The 15000-nt window shown below is 52.5% G+C and overlaps 3 protein-coding genes across 7 annotated transcripts in view; all 3 read right to left on the reverse strand.

Moving 5' to 3' along the window:
* The window catches only part of sh3bp5b (SH3-domain binding protein 5b (BTK-associated)), a 22436-nt gene extending 17214 nt beyond the window's left edge, over nucleotides 1–5222 (reverse strand). Inside the window, exons 1-4 of one of the 3 annotated variants that reach the window (XM_056405919.1) lie at nucleotides 5000–5222; nucleotides 2955–3024; nucleotides 2035–2384; nucleotides 1112–1174 (exon numbers count right to left, since the gene is read on the reverse strand). In XM_056405919.1, coding sequence (XP_056261894.1) covers nucleotides 1112–1174; nucleotides 2035–2106 — 135 coding nt within the window. In that variant the 5' untranslated portion in view covers nucleotides 2107–2384; nucleotides 2955–3024; nucleotides 5000–5222. Of the gene's footprint in view, nucleotides 1–1111; nucleotides 1175–2034; nucleotides 2385–2954; nucleotides 4176–4999 lie in introns of those variants that run through there. The other 2 variants (XM_056405920.1, XM_056405918.1) reach the window with 2 other exon arrangements.
* Nucleotides 1–15000, reverse strand: part of LOC130187965 (protein PTHB1-like) — a 184934-nt gene that overhangs the window by 56331 nt on the left and 113603 nt on the right. The window lies entirely within an intron of this gene.
* Nucleotides 6388–15000, reverse strand: part of mettl6 (methyltransferase 6, methylcytidine) — a 9977-nt gene continuing 1364 nt past the window's right edge. For 2 of the 3 annotated variants that reach the window (XM_056405975.1, XM_056405974.1), the window contains 2 exons: nucleotides 8104–8245; nucleotides 6388–7808 (listed from right to left, as the gene is read on the reverse strand). In XM_056405975.1, the coding sequence (XP_056261950.1) occupies nucleotides 7651–7808; nucleotides 8104–8245 (300 nt within the window). In that variant the 3' untranslated portion in view covers nucleotides 6388–7650. The remainder of the gene's footprint in view (nucleotides 7809–8103; nucleotides 8246–15000) is intronic. The other variant, XR_008830529.1, reaches the window with a different exon arrangement.

Here is a 15000-nt window from a genome sequence, read left to right on the forward strand (position 1 = left end):
ACAGACTTGTCAGAGGTCGCAAAGGTCACCACGGCCTGAGACTCCCAAACTGCCTCCGGGACACGAAAGAGGAAACGGCCCGAGTAATCCAGAACACCAGATTTAATGTGAAAACCACGCCTGCAGGGGGGAGGGGGGTTAAAGTGCTGACTTTCACTGTCAGAGGAAGGACAGAATCATGACCCCCGTTAACCCCTCGGTGACCGTCAAAGAAAGAAACACAGTTCCCACGTAGTTTGTCAAATGAGGATGTAAAAAAAAAAAAATCCTTCAAAAGTAAGATGTAGGTCGAGTAATGATCTCAATCCAATGGAGGTCAAAGGTGGACCACTCTCTCGTTTACGGGGACAGAACCGGTCTTCACCGGTAACCGGGGGAACCATAACCAACTCAAAAGTGAGGAAAAAAACTATTAAATAATGTCGTTTTTTGAGAATTTCCTCTTAGTCCCTGAAGACCTGCATCAAGTTTCAAGCCGAAAGAACTGAATTTTAAAATATTGCATTTGATGTTATAATTTACCTCTGCCTATATTGAGCTTGAACGCATCATAATGCAGTTCAATGCAGCCGTCCGCTCCGTTATGAATGACGTTAAAAACACTATTTACATGTTTCCAGGTTATACAAGAGGGAGAGAATTCATTGTGGACGTCTTGGAAAACTACAAGTGATACTGCAGCCAAGTCAAATACTTACAGAATATTCAACTTTAGTTCCTTTATTATGAATTTAACACTTTACTTTATTTATTTTGTACAGGGTTTGTAAAAAAAGGTAATAAAGTAGTCCATGAATATGAGGTATCAGGTCGACATTAGCCTCGAGTGCCATCTCATTTTCAGAAACACACACCTGTCTCTGAGAACTGAAGCCTGTAAAGTAATGAACTCTCAACCCCACACACACCTGAGGAGCACGATGCATACTTTGGACTTTTACCTCCGTAAAGCTTCGCAGGATACGCTGAGCCACAGAAACGTACTTTATTGGGTTTTAAATGGGACTCAAAGATCAGTGATGGAGGTCAAACAGGTAACAACATGAAATAAATGCTTTAACACTAACTTATCTGGCATCAACACAACAATGCAGACGAGTGTGTGACTGACCTCCAGCTCCGCCTCACACCGGTTGATGTCGTCGGTCGACTGGTTGAGTTTCTCCAGCTCTCCCTGAAAGAGACCAGAGGTGAAGCAGATGCTGCCTCGTCTTAAAGCTGCATTCTCTCTCCTGACCACCAGGGGGCGACTCCTCTGGTTGTATAGAAGTCTATGCTTCATGTGTTAGAGCTGCATTGAGATTCATTAATTTCATTAACTTATTCTAACCTCATTATTCTTGGTACGTTGCCAAAAAGCTAAAATTATACTTTTTAAAGCTCTGCAACAAAAACACAAAAATCTTTTCACCTGCCCTGTCATTGTTTACCAATAATAATAATCATTTATTTTATATAGCGCTTCTCAAGGCACCCGAAGTCACTTTACAGAGTCCAGAAGTCACACACACAGTCATCCGGGTGGTGGTAAGCTACATCAGTAGCCACAGCTGCCCTGGGGCAGACTGACGGAAGCGAGGCAGCCAATCAGCGCCTACGGCCCCTCCGACCACCACCAACATTCATTCACATCCATATGAACCGGGGTGAGGCTGCGGTGCATGTCTTTATGATGGTGGGGGAAACCGGAGGACCCGGAGGAAACCCACACAGGCACGAGGAGAACATGCAAACTCCACACAGAAAGGACCTGGAACGACCGGGATTCGAACCCAGGGCCTTCTTGCTGTGAGGCAACAGTGCTACCCACACATGTTTACCTTATACATATTGCTCAGCAGGGGGGGGGGGGGGGGGGTGCATGATTATAACCAGCATATGTTGGATTGATTTGCATGTAAACTCAATATTTCTACATTTTTAAATCAATAAAAAAACATGGAGAACATTCCAGCTCGTGCTGTGGAGACGCGTATCGATATCCATGTTTATATTCACATATTCTATAATAACCACGGCTGCACAGCCGGTTACCTGGATTCTGGGGTCCACCTCCTCGTCGTCGTGCTCGGCCTCCGGCCGCAGCTCGTTCTCCGGGTGATCCATGTCGGAGCAGCCGAACAAAGAGACGCCGCACCGGGACGCGGCTCACCGGCGGCTCTAATGTCCGCGGTTCGTGTGGATTGATTTTAAAGATATTGTTGTTGTTGTTGTTTTCTCATCGAAAGGGGGGGGGGGCATCTCGGCTGTATCCACAGTGAGGGGGCCGAGCAGCGGCGGCAGGCAGCGTCTCTCCTCCCCGCGCTCACTGGAGCCCGGTGCTCAAATGTCCTGCACTCTGTCTAGGACCGGGAACGCCCCTCTTTTCTTCTTTTGTTGAGCGTCTGAAGAGTATGACAGGTAAAGAGTGTTGCGCAGCCTCCGCTTATAGGATGTAGTTCATTAGGGAAAAACAAGACTATTATAAATATAGACATATATAATATATATATATATGTAATATATCTGTATATAAAATATACATGAAAATATATAATATATGTATAAATATATAATACATAATATGTATAAAGTTATACTTAAATATATATTCATATATATAAATATATAATACATCTTTCTAAATATATATATATTACATATAAATGTATTATATATATATAAATAAATATATACAAATATATATATATGTATAAATATAAATATATTTTAAACATATATATATAAATAATATAATATATGTATAAATATATGATACATAATTATATGTATAAAGTTATACTTAAATATATTCATATATATAAATATATAATATATCTATCGAAATATATATAATATATCGATATATATATTATATATATATAGTTTAAACTCAAGTGAATGCGTTACGTTTCTATATGCATTTGTTTTTATTTACATTCTTCTATAATCCTGATGTATAAATTTTATCTCACTCTAAAAACCTGCTGATGTGAAAGGTCGTGACCTCTGGACTGGATGTTGTCGCCTGTGAAGCACAGAAGCCTGAAAGAAAAAGAACAGTTTGTTATTTCTTTATCAGACGTTTCCTTGTATAACTGCCGGAGATGTTTACGAGAAACCCGCAGCCGTCAACAAGTTGCATAAAGACAATTTCATGGAGCTAGAAAACCCCAGACGATGAAACAACGTGTAATATAATTAATTACAAACTGTGACTTAATGCATTTCTTTCCCGGTTAGATGTGAAGCGTCAACACGCTGCCCACAGTTCTGCACTTTAGAAGTAGAAGATGCTTTCATTTAATGCCATGTGATGTCACCAATTGATTTGATTCAAGTCTGATTAGCATCAGGACTTTTCTCTCTTGTCTCCGTTAAATGATTTAATTTTAAGAAGAATTTGCCATTTGACAAAAGCAGCTCTGTTGGCCTTTAGAATACTCCGAAGAGGCCTCTTAAGGCCCCCAGTGAACCCTGCACTGGTGCTCCACTTCAACACTGTGAACGTTTGGCTCAGTTTCTGTCCAAACGTCCCAATTCAAATTGTTCTGTTCTGGAATTTGCACAATATTCAACCACCAAGGCTGAGTCTTTATTGATCTTCAAAGTGAATATGCTGCAGTGCAGAACAGCTGAAAAACAAAATCAAATGGAACCAAACACGTCAGACATGGAGACGTGGCTTTGTTTTTATTTTCTCTGCCTACCTACGTGAAGACGAGAGGCCCGAGGTGACGTGGTTGCATATCCAGCACGATGTGGGGGACTCCTCTGGTTGTATAGAAGTCTATGCTTCATGTGTTAAAGCTGCATTCTCTCTCCTGACCACCAGGGGGCGACTCCTCTGGTTGTATAGAAGTCTATGCTTCATGTGTTAAAGCTGCATTCTCTCTCCTGACCACCAGGGGCAGACTCCTCTGGTTGTATAGAAGTCTCTGCTTCATGTGTTGAAGCTGCATTCTCCCTCCTGACCACCAGGGGGAGACTCCTCTGGTTGTATAGAAGTATATGATTCTTGTGTTAAAGCTGCATTCTCTCTCCTGACCACCAGGGGCGACTCCTCTTGTTGTATAGAAGTCTATGCTTCATGTGTTAAAGCTGCATTCTCCCTCCTGACCACCAGGGGGCTCCTCTGGTTGTATAGAAGTCTATGCTTCATGTGTTAAAGCTGCATTATCTCTCCTGACCACCAGGGGGCGACTCCTCTGGTTGTATAGAAGTCTATGCTTCATGTGTTAAAGCTGCATTCTCTCTCCTGACCACCAGGGGGCGACTCCTCTGGTTGTATAGAAGTCTATGCTTCATGTGTTAAATCTGCATTCTCTCTCCTGACCACCAGGGGGCGACTCCTCTGGTTGTATAGAAGTCTATGCTTCATGTGTTAAAGCTGCATTATCTCTCCTGACCACCAGGGGGCGACTCCTCTGGTTGTATAGAAGTCTATGCCTCATGTGTTAAAGCAAAATGATAACTAAAAGAATACAAAAAAAACATTAAATTAAATAATCCACCAAAGTAAAGAAGCAGATTCTCAGTCCTGGACTTATTTCTCACTCATCGTTCTCACTCTAACCCTCCACCAGGGGGCGCTGTCTGCCTTCAGGCCCACACAGGGTGACATCATGGCGGAAATAAATAGATAAATAAAACGTTTTAACCAAAGGAAGAGCGTCTTTAGACATCAGCTCTATGATAAGATTCTCCTCTTAAAGGGACAGTAACACAAATACCACGCGTCGGGTCAAAGCTACACGACCTCGTATTCAGGTTCCTGGTCACGGCCTTGTGGTTGAAAGCCACCGGTAGTGGTCTTTACGGAAAGCATGAAGTGTGCCGTACCTTTTGGGTCCTGAGTGACACATTAACATGAAGAGACCTCATCCTACCAATCAGAGGAGGCCCTGAGGAGGTCACATGACTCAGGGCTCTTCTCAGAGCTCCAGTGGCTTCAGAAAAGATGACAGTCAGGGATCAGAGAGGAAACTGAGGCTCCGCCCACACACTCGGATACTTTCACCTGAACCGGTCCTGTGGTCCTTAGTGGTCCTCTTGTGTCTGTGGAGAATGACTCTGCTTGCTGGACCTGCGGTGCTGGTTCTGGTGGTTCTGGTTCTGCCGGGCTCTCTGTGTGCGGCTCAAGACGGCGGTGAGGAAACTTCTCTTTAACTTTTTACATGGGGACAAATTCTTTGTTTTCATGATTCAAAGTTTCACCCGAAGAGGCTCAACTTGTTAGTAAACACGTTTATATAAAAATATATGTTATATATATCTCAAATACATTATTATATATATGTATAAAATATGTTTATTTATAAAATACATGTTTATATATGTATATATAAAATATGTTTATATATAAAATAAATATGTATATTTAAAATAAATGTTTATATATATTTATATCTAAAAAAATATATGTATATATATATATAATACAAGTTTATATATATATGCATATGTATATATCTATATCTAAATATATATACACATATATATAAATATATACATATATATAAACAGATACATATATGTAAACATATATATATATAAACATATATATGTAAACATATATAAACAGATACATATATGTAAACATATATATATATCTATGTAAACATAGATATAAGCATATATCTAAACATAGATATAAACATAGATACATAGATGTACACATAGACACAAACATATATACATCTATGTAAACAGATATATATAAACATATATATAAACATAGATACATATATGTAAACATATATATATACATATATGTAAACATATATATATACATATACATATATAAACATATATACATCTATGTAAAGATAGATATATATTATATATATAAACATATCTATATGTGCTGCAGAGACCTTGGAGGTCAACTACCCCCAGAGGAGCGTCACCGGCGCCGTCGGCTCGTCGGTGACGCTGTCCTGCGACGCCGTCTACGACGTGGAGCGCTGCGGCGTGCTGCGGGCCGCCTGGTACCGGCTGGCTGACCCCAGCGCCGCCCGGCCCGCCGACGCCCCGCTGACCGACCCCGGCCACCACTTCACGGCGGTGAACGAGACGGACGACGGCGTGCGGCGCAGGCAGGTGGTGACGGAGCTCCGGGGCCTGAGGGCGGAGGCCGCTTCCAGTGCAAGGCGGCATGCGAGGACCGGGACGTGGTGATGGGGCATTACATCACCATCGCCGTGCAGGTAGGTCACTTCCTGGTTCACGCCCCCCTGTAGAACTGTGCAAGGAAACAAGGCCCTAGGATGCACCCTGACCCCTCGTTCTGCTCTCTTCTCCTTCAGGCTGACCAGCTGGCGGAGTCGGCTCCGCCCACAAAGGGTTAAGGTGGAGCTGCTCCACCTACAAACACCTGGTGGCTATTTTAAGTAAAAGGGAACACAATCATTTGTTTATGTCCGTTCTTTATATTTCATCATCTGTTGCTAAGCAGATTAAAGATTAAATGACTCTTAAAGATGCAGCTTCCTCCTCCTCTCATACATTTTCAATGACCCTAATGGGATTTCCAATGAGAAAAAACCTTTATTTGTCTCATTATATATGACGTGGAATACGAATGTTATCTTTAAATGTAAATGTTGGCCTGTTTTATAAAGTGAAACCGGTCGATCTTTCAAAATAAGTAAAAACTGAGATAGTGCATCATCTGGCTGCTCCGGTGTGTTTTCATCTCTATGAGATCAGTCGACAGATCGGCCCCCAGAGGTCAGAGAGAGAGAGAACAGGAAGTCAGAGAGAGAACAGGAAGTCAGAGAGAGAACAGCAAGTCACACAGTGCCTCAGCAGGTTCTCACCACAGGGTTAAAAAGCGTGTGAAAAAACCCACATCCTTCTTCAGTTGATTGACAATTCCTATTTTCATTCAATATATATGTTTGTGTATAAATATATATATATATATATTCATTTATCTTATATATACACAAATATATATATACCCCTAGTTATATTTAATTAATTAATCAAATAAGTACATTAAGTATATATATATATATTAATATATGCGTGTATGTATATATAAATATGAATACAAAATAAAGAATAAAAAAAAAATTATATATATATATACACACACACACACCGCTAGTTATATTTAATTAATTAAATGACGTAAGACGTATTTTGGGCTTACAGGTCTCTGGTACTGTACTGGTCTCTGGTACTGTACTGGTCTCTGGTACTGTACAGGTCTCTGGTACTGTACTGGTCTCTGGTACTAGTGTACTGGTCTCTGGTACTGTACTGGTCTCTGGTACTAGTGTACTGGTCTCTGGTACTAGTGTACTGGTCTCTGGTACTGTACTGGTCTCTGGTACTGTACTGTTCTCTGGTACTGTACAGGTCTCTGGTACTGTACTGGTCTCTGGTACTGTACTGGTCTCTGGTACTGGTCTCTGGTACTGGTCTCTGGTACTGGTCTCTGGGGAGCAGATGGTGACACACGGCCTGATGATGTCCAACAGCGCCCCCATGTGGACGACTTGTATAAACGTCCACAAACCAGAGAAGAGGTTCAGGGCCTCCAGGTGATTCCGGCCTTAAGGTCACGGGGGGGGAGGAGAGACACAGCAGCTGGCCCTCAGGAGGACCCCGTTGGACCTTCACGTAGTTCCTCTAGAGTCCCAGTGGAGCCGGTCCTCGGCGTCAGGAGCTCTCTGATTGGCCGAGCGGCTTGGTGAACTTGCTCTGCAGGAACACGCGGGCCGCGCTCAGCCCCTCCTTCTTGTTCACCGTCTCCCTCAGGACGTAGTCGTTGGCCACCGCCTGGAGGCCGGCGGCCGAGAACAGCTCGGCCAGGAGCTCTGAGGAGAGAGAGGGAGAGAGAGAGAGAGAGAGAGAGAGACAGAGAGGGTGAGAGAGAGAGGGAGAGGGAGGCGGGGCTTCAGGAGGAGGATGTGGAGTTCACGGACTGTTGAATCATTAAATTAACTATCTTTCATCCATTCATCCTCCCTTTCTTTCTTCCTTCCTACCATCCATCTTTCATCCATCCATCCTTCTTTTTTTCTTTCTTTCATCCATCCTTCCATCCATACTTCTTCCCATCAATCCCTCCATCCCTCCCTCCCCCCCTCCCTCCCTCCCTCTCCCCCTGACCTTTGGAGAAGAAGTAGGCCCGGGTCCCGTCCTGCCTGACGTACAGGTTTTCTCCCAGCTTGCTGCGGGCTCTGAAGCGCTGCATGGCGTAGTCGTTCAGCCCGTAGTCCCTGAACAGAACCACGCCGCCGGGCCGCAGCACCTGGAGACACCGGGAGACACGAGGTCACGTGACACCGGGAGACACGAGGTCACGTGACACCGGGAGACACGAGGTCACGTGACACCGGGAGACACGTGACACCGGGAGACACGAGGACACGTGACCCCGGGAGACGCGAGGTCACGTGACACCGGGAGACGCGAGGTCACGTGACACCGGGAGACGCGAGGTCACGTGACACCGGGAGACGCGAGGTCACGTGACACGTCACGTGACCCGGAGACACGAGGTCACGTGACCCGGAGACACGAGGTCACGTGACACCGGAGACACGAGGTCACGTAGACACGAGGACACGTGACACCGGGAGACACGAGGTCACGTGACCCCGGGAGACACGAGGTCACGTGACACCGGGAGACACGAGGTCACGTGACACCGGGAGACACGAGGTCACGTGACACCGGGAGACACGAGGTCACGTGACACCGGGAGACACGAGGTCACGTGACACCGGGAGACACGAGGTCACGTGACACCGGGAGACACGAGGTCACGTGACACCGGGAGACACGAGGTCACGTGACACCGGACGACACGAGGTCACGTGACACCGGGAGACACGAGGTCACGTGACACCGGGAGACACGAGGTCACGTGACACCGGGAGACACGAGGTCACGTGACACCGGGAGACACGAGGTCACGTGACCCCGGGAGACACGAGGTCACGTGACACCGGGAGACGCGAGGGCACGTGACCCCGGGAGACAAGGTCACGTGACCCCGGGAGACACGAGGTCACGTGACACCGGGAGACACGAGGTCACGTGACACCGGAGACACGAGGTCACGTGACCCGGGAGACACGAGGTCACGTGACACCGGGAGACGCGAGGTCACGTGACACCGGGAGACGCGAGGTCACGTGACACCGGGAGACGCGAGGTCACGTGACACCGGGAGACGCGAGGTCACGTGACACCGGGAGACACGATGACACGTGACCCCGGGAGACACGAGGTCACGTGACACCGGGAGACACGAGGTCACGTGACTCCGGGAGACACGAGGTCACGTGACTCCGGGAGACACGAGGTCACGTGACTCCGGGAGACACGAGGTCACGTGACACGAGGTCACGTGACACCGGGAGACACGAGGTCACGTGACCCCGGGAGACACGAGGTCACGTGACCCCGGGAGACACGAGGTCACGTGACCCCGGGAGACACGAGGTCACGTGACACCGGGAGACACGAGGTCACGTGACACCGGGAGACACGAGGTCACGTGACACCGGGAGACACGTGACACCGGGAGACACGAGGTCACGTGACACCGGGAGACACGAGGTCACGTGACACCGGGAGACACGAGGTCACGTGACACCGGGAGACACGAGGTCACGTGACACCGGGAGACACGAGGTCACGTGACACCGGGAGACACGAGGACACGTGACACCGGGAGACACGAGGTCACGTGACACCGGGAGACACGTGACACCGGGAGACACGAGGACACGTGACTCCGGGAGACACGAGGTCACGTGACCCCGGAGACACGAGGTCACGTGACCCGGAGACACGAGGTCACGTGACCCGGAGACACGAGGTCACGTGACCCGGAGACACGAGGTCACGTGACCCGGGAGACACGAGGTCACGTGACACCGGGAGACACGAGGTCACGTGACACCGGAGACACGTGGTGACCCCGGGAGACACGAGGTCACGTGACACCGGGAGACACGAGGTCACGTGACACCGGGAGACACGAGGTCACGTGACACCGGGAGACACGTGACCCCGGGAGACACGAGGTCACGTGACACCGGGAGACACGAGGTCACGTGACACCGGGAGACACCGGGAGACACGAGGACACGTGACACCGGGAGACACGAGGTCACGTGACAACGTGACACCGGGAGACACGAGGACACGTGACCCGGAGACACGAGGTCACGTGACACGAGGTCACGTGACCGGAGACACGAGGTCACGTGACCGGAGACACGAGGTCACGTGACCCGGAGACACGAGGTCACGTGACCCGGAGACACGAGGTCACGGGAGACACGAGGTCACGTGACACCGGAGACACGAGGTCACGTGACACCGGGAGACACGAGGTCACGTGACACCGGGAGACACGGAGACACGAGGTCACGTGACACCGGGAGACACGAGGTCACGACACGTGACACGGGAGACACGAGGTCACGTGACACCGGAGACACGAGGTCACGTGACACCGGAGACACGAGGTCACGTGACACCGGGAGACACGAGGTCACGTGACACCGGGAGACACGAGGTCACGTGACACGGAGACACGAGGTCACGTGACACCGGAGACACGAGGTCACGGACACGGGAGACACGAGGTCACGTGACACCGGGAGACACGTGACACCGGAGACACGAGGTCACGTGACACCGGGAGACACGGTCACGGAGACACGAGGTCACGTGACACCCGTGACACCGGAGACACGAGGTCACGTGACCCTGGAGACACAAGGTCACGTGACACCGGGAGACACGAGGTCACGTGACACCGAGACACGAGGTCACGTGACACCGAGACACGAGGTCACGACGTGACACGGAGACACGAGGTCACGTGACACGGGAGACACGAGGTCACGTGACACCGGAGACGGAGACACGAGGTCACGTGACACCGGGAGACACGAGGTCACGTGACACCGGGAGACACGAGGTCACGTGACCCGGGAGACGAGGTCACGTGACACCGGGAGACACGGAGACACGAGGTCACGTGAAGGTCACGTGACCGGGAGACACGAGGTCACGTGACCCGGAGACACGAGGTCACGTGACAGAGGTCACGTGACACCGGAGACACGAGGTCACGTGACACCGGAGACACGAACCCGGAGACACGAGGTCACGTGACACGGGAGACACGAGGTCACGTGACCCGGGAGACACGAGGTCACGTGACACCGGAGACACGAGGTCACGTGACCCGGGAGACACGAGGTCACGTGACACCGGGAGACACGAGGTCACGTGACACCGGGAGACACGAGGTCACGTGACACCGGGAGACACGAGGTCACGTGACCCCGGGAGACACGAGGTCACGTGACACCGGGAGACACGTGACACCGGGAGACACGAGGTCACGTGACACCGGGAGACACGAGGTCACGTGACACCGGGAGACACGAGGTCACGTGACACCGGGAGACACGAGGTCACGTGACACCGTGTCACGTGACACCGGGAGACACGAGGTCACGTGACACCGGAGACACGAGGTCACGTGACACCGGAGACACGAGGTCACGTGACCCGGAGACACGAGGTCACGTGACACCGGGAGACACGAGGTCACGTGACACCGGGAGACACGAGGTCACGTGACCCCGGGAGACACGAGGTCACGTGACACCGGGAGACACGAGGTCACGTGACACGAGGTCACGTGACACCGGGAGACACGAGGTCACGTGACCCCGGGAGACACGAGGTCACGTGACACCGGGAGACACGAGGTCACGTGACACCGGGAGACACGAGGTCACGTGACACCGGGAGACACGAGGTCACGTGACACCGGGAGACACGAGGTCACGTGACACCGGGAGACACGAGGTCACGTGACACCGGGAGACACGAGGTCACGTGACACCGGGAGACACGAGGTCACGTGACACCGGGAGACACGAGGTCACGTGACACCGGAGACACGAGGTCACGTGACACCGGGAGACACGAGGTCACGTGACACCGGGAGACACGAGGTCACGTGACACCGGGAGACACGAGGTCACGTGACACCGGGAGACACGAGGTCACGTGACCCCGGGAGACACGAGGTCACGTGACACCGGGAGACACGAGGTCACGTGACACCGGGAGGTCACGTGACCCCGGGAGACACGAGGTCACGTGACACCGGGAGACACGAGGTCACGTGACACCGGAGACACGAGGTCACGTGACACGGAGACACGTGACACGGAGACACGAGGTCACGTGACACCGGGAGACACGAGGTCACGTGACACCGGGAGACACGAGGTCACGTGACACCGGGAGACACGAGGTCACGTGACACCGGGAGACACGAGGTCACGTGACACCGGGAGACACGAGGTCACGTGACACCGGGAGACACGAGGTCACGTGACTCCGGGAGACACGAGGTCACGTGACACCGGGAGACACGAGGTCACGTGACACCGGGAGACACGAGGTCACGTGACACCGGAGACACGAGGTCACGTGACCGGAGACACGAGGTCACGTGACACCGGAGACACGAGGTCACGTGACACCGGGAGACACGAGGTCACGTGACACCGGAGACACGAGGTCACGTGACACCGGGAGACACGAGGTCACGTGACACCGGAGACACGAGGTCACGTGACACCGGGAGACACGAGGTCACGTGACACCGGGAGACACGAGGTCACGTGACACCGGAGACACGAGGTCACGTGACACCGGGAGACACGAGGTCACGTGACACCGGAGACCGAGGTCACGTGACACCGGGAGACACGAGGTCACGTGACACCGGAGACACGAGGTCACGTGACACCGGGAGACACGAGGTCACGTGACACCGGGAGACACGAGGTCACGTGACACCGGAGACACGAGGTCACGTGACACCGGGACGCGAGGTCACGTGACCCGGAGACACGAGGTCACGTGACACCGGGAGACACGAGGTCACGTGACACCGGAGACACGAGGTCACGTGACACCGGGAGACGAGGTCACGTGACGGGTCAGAGACGAGGTCACGTGACACCGGAGACACGAGGTCACGTGACACCGGAGACACGAGGTCACGTGACACCGGGAGACACGAGGTCACGTGACCGAGACACGTGACACGGAGACACGAGGTCACGTGACGGGTCAGAGACGAGGTCACGTGACGGTCAGACACGAGGTCACGTGACACCGGAGACACGAGGTCACGTGACACCGGAGACACGAGGTCACGTGACACCGGGAGACACTAGGTCACGTGACGGGTCAGACACGAGGTCACGTGACGGGTCAGACACGAGGTCACGTGACGGGTCAGACACGAGGTCACGTGACGGGTCAGACACGAGGTCACGTGACGGAGACACGAGGTCACGTGACACCGGGAGACACGAGGTCACGTGACTCCGGGAGACACGAGGTCACGTGACACCGGGAGACACGAGGTCACGTGACACCGGGAGACACGAGGTCACGTGACACCGGGAGACACGAGGTCACGTGACACCGGGACACGGACACGTGACCGAGGTCACGTGACACCGGGAGACACGAGGTCACGTGACACCGGAGACGCGAGGTCACGTGACACCGGGAGACACGAGGTCACATGACACCGGGAGACACGAGGTCACGTGACACCGGGAGACACGTGACACCGGGAGACGCGAGGTCACGTGACACCGGGAGACGCGAGGTCACGTGACACCGGGAGACGCGAGGTCACGTGACACCGGGAGACGCGAGGTCACGTGACACCGGGAGACGCGAGGTCACGTGACACCGGGAGACACGAGGTCACGTGACACCGGGAGACACGAGGTCACGTGACACCGGGAGACACGAGGTCACGTGACACCGGGAGACACGAGGTCACGTGACCCCGGGAGAGACGAGGTCACGTGACACCGGGAGACACGAGGTCACGTGACACCGGGAGACACGAGGTCACGTGACCCCGGGAGACACGAGGTCACGTGACACCGGGAGACACGAGGTCACGTGACACCGGGAGTCACGTGACACCGGAGACACGAGGTCACGTGACACCGGAGACACGAGGTCACGTGACACCGGAGACACGAGGTCACGTGACACCGGGAGACACGAGGTCACGTGACACCGGGAGACACGAGGTCACGTGACACCGGGAGACACGTGACACCGGGAGACACGAGGTCACGTGACACCGGGAGACACGAGGTCACGTGACACCGGGAGACACGAGGTCACGTGACACCGGAGACACGTGACACCGAGACACAGTCACGTGACACCGGGAGACACGAGGTCACGTGACACCGGGAGACACGAGGTCACGTGACACCGGGAGACACGAGGTCACGTGACACCGGGAGACGCGAGGTCACGTGACACCGGGAGACGCGAGGTCACGTGACACCGGGAGACGCGAGGTCACGTGACACCGGGAGACGCGAGGTCACGTGACACCGGGAGACGCGAGGTCACGTGACCCCGGGAGACGCGAGGTCACGTGACACCGGGAGACACGTGACACCGGGAGACACGAGGTCACGTGACACCGGGAGACACGTGAGGACACGTGACACCGTGACACCGGGAGACACGAGGTCACGTGACGGGTCAGACACGTGGTCACGTGACGGTCAGACACGAGGTCACGTGACCCGGAGACACGAGGTCACGTGACCCGGAGACACGAGGTCACGTGACCGGGAGACACGAGGTCACGTGACACCGGGAGACACGAGGTCACGTGACACCGGGAGACACGAGGACACGTGACACCGGGAGACACGAGGTCACGTGACCCCGGGAGACACGAGGTCACGTGACACCGGGAGACACGAGGTCACGTGACACCGGGAGACACGAGGTCACGTGACACCGGGAGACACGAGGACACGTGACACCGGGAGACACGAGGTCACGTGACACCGGGAGACACGTGACACCGGGAGACACGAGGTCACGTGACACCGGGAGACACGAGGACACGTGACACCGGGAGACACGAGGTCACGTGACACCGGGAGACACGTGACA

The sequence above is a fragment of the Pseudoliparis swirei genome, chromosome 22 (genome assembly GCF_029220125.1).
Source record: "Pseudoliparis swirei isolate HS2019 ecotype Mariana Trench chromosome 22, NWPU_hadal_v1, whole genome shotgun sequence".
Lineage (NCBI taxonomy): Eukaryota > Metazoa > Chordata > Actinopteri > Perciformes > Liparidae > Pseudoliparis > Pseudoliparis swirei.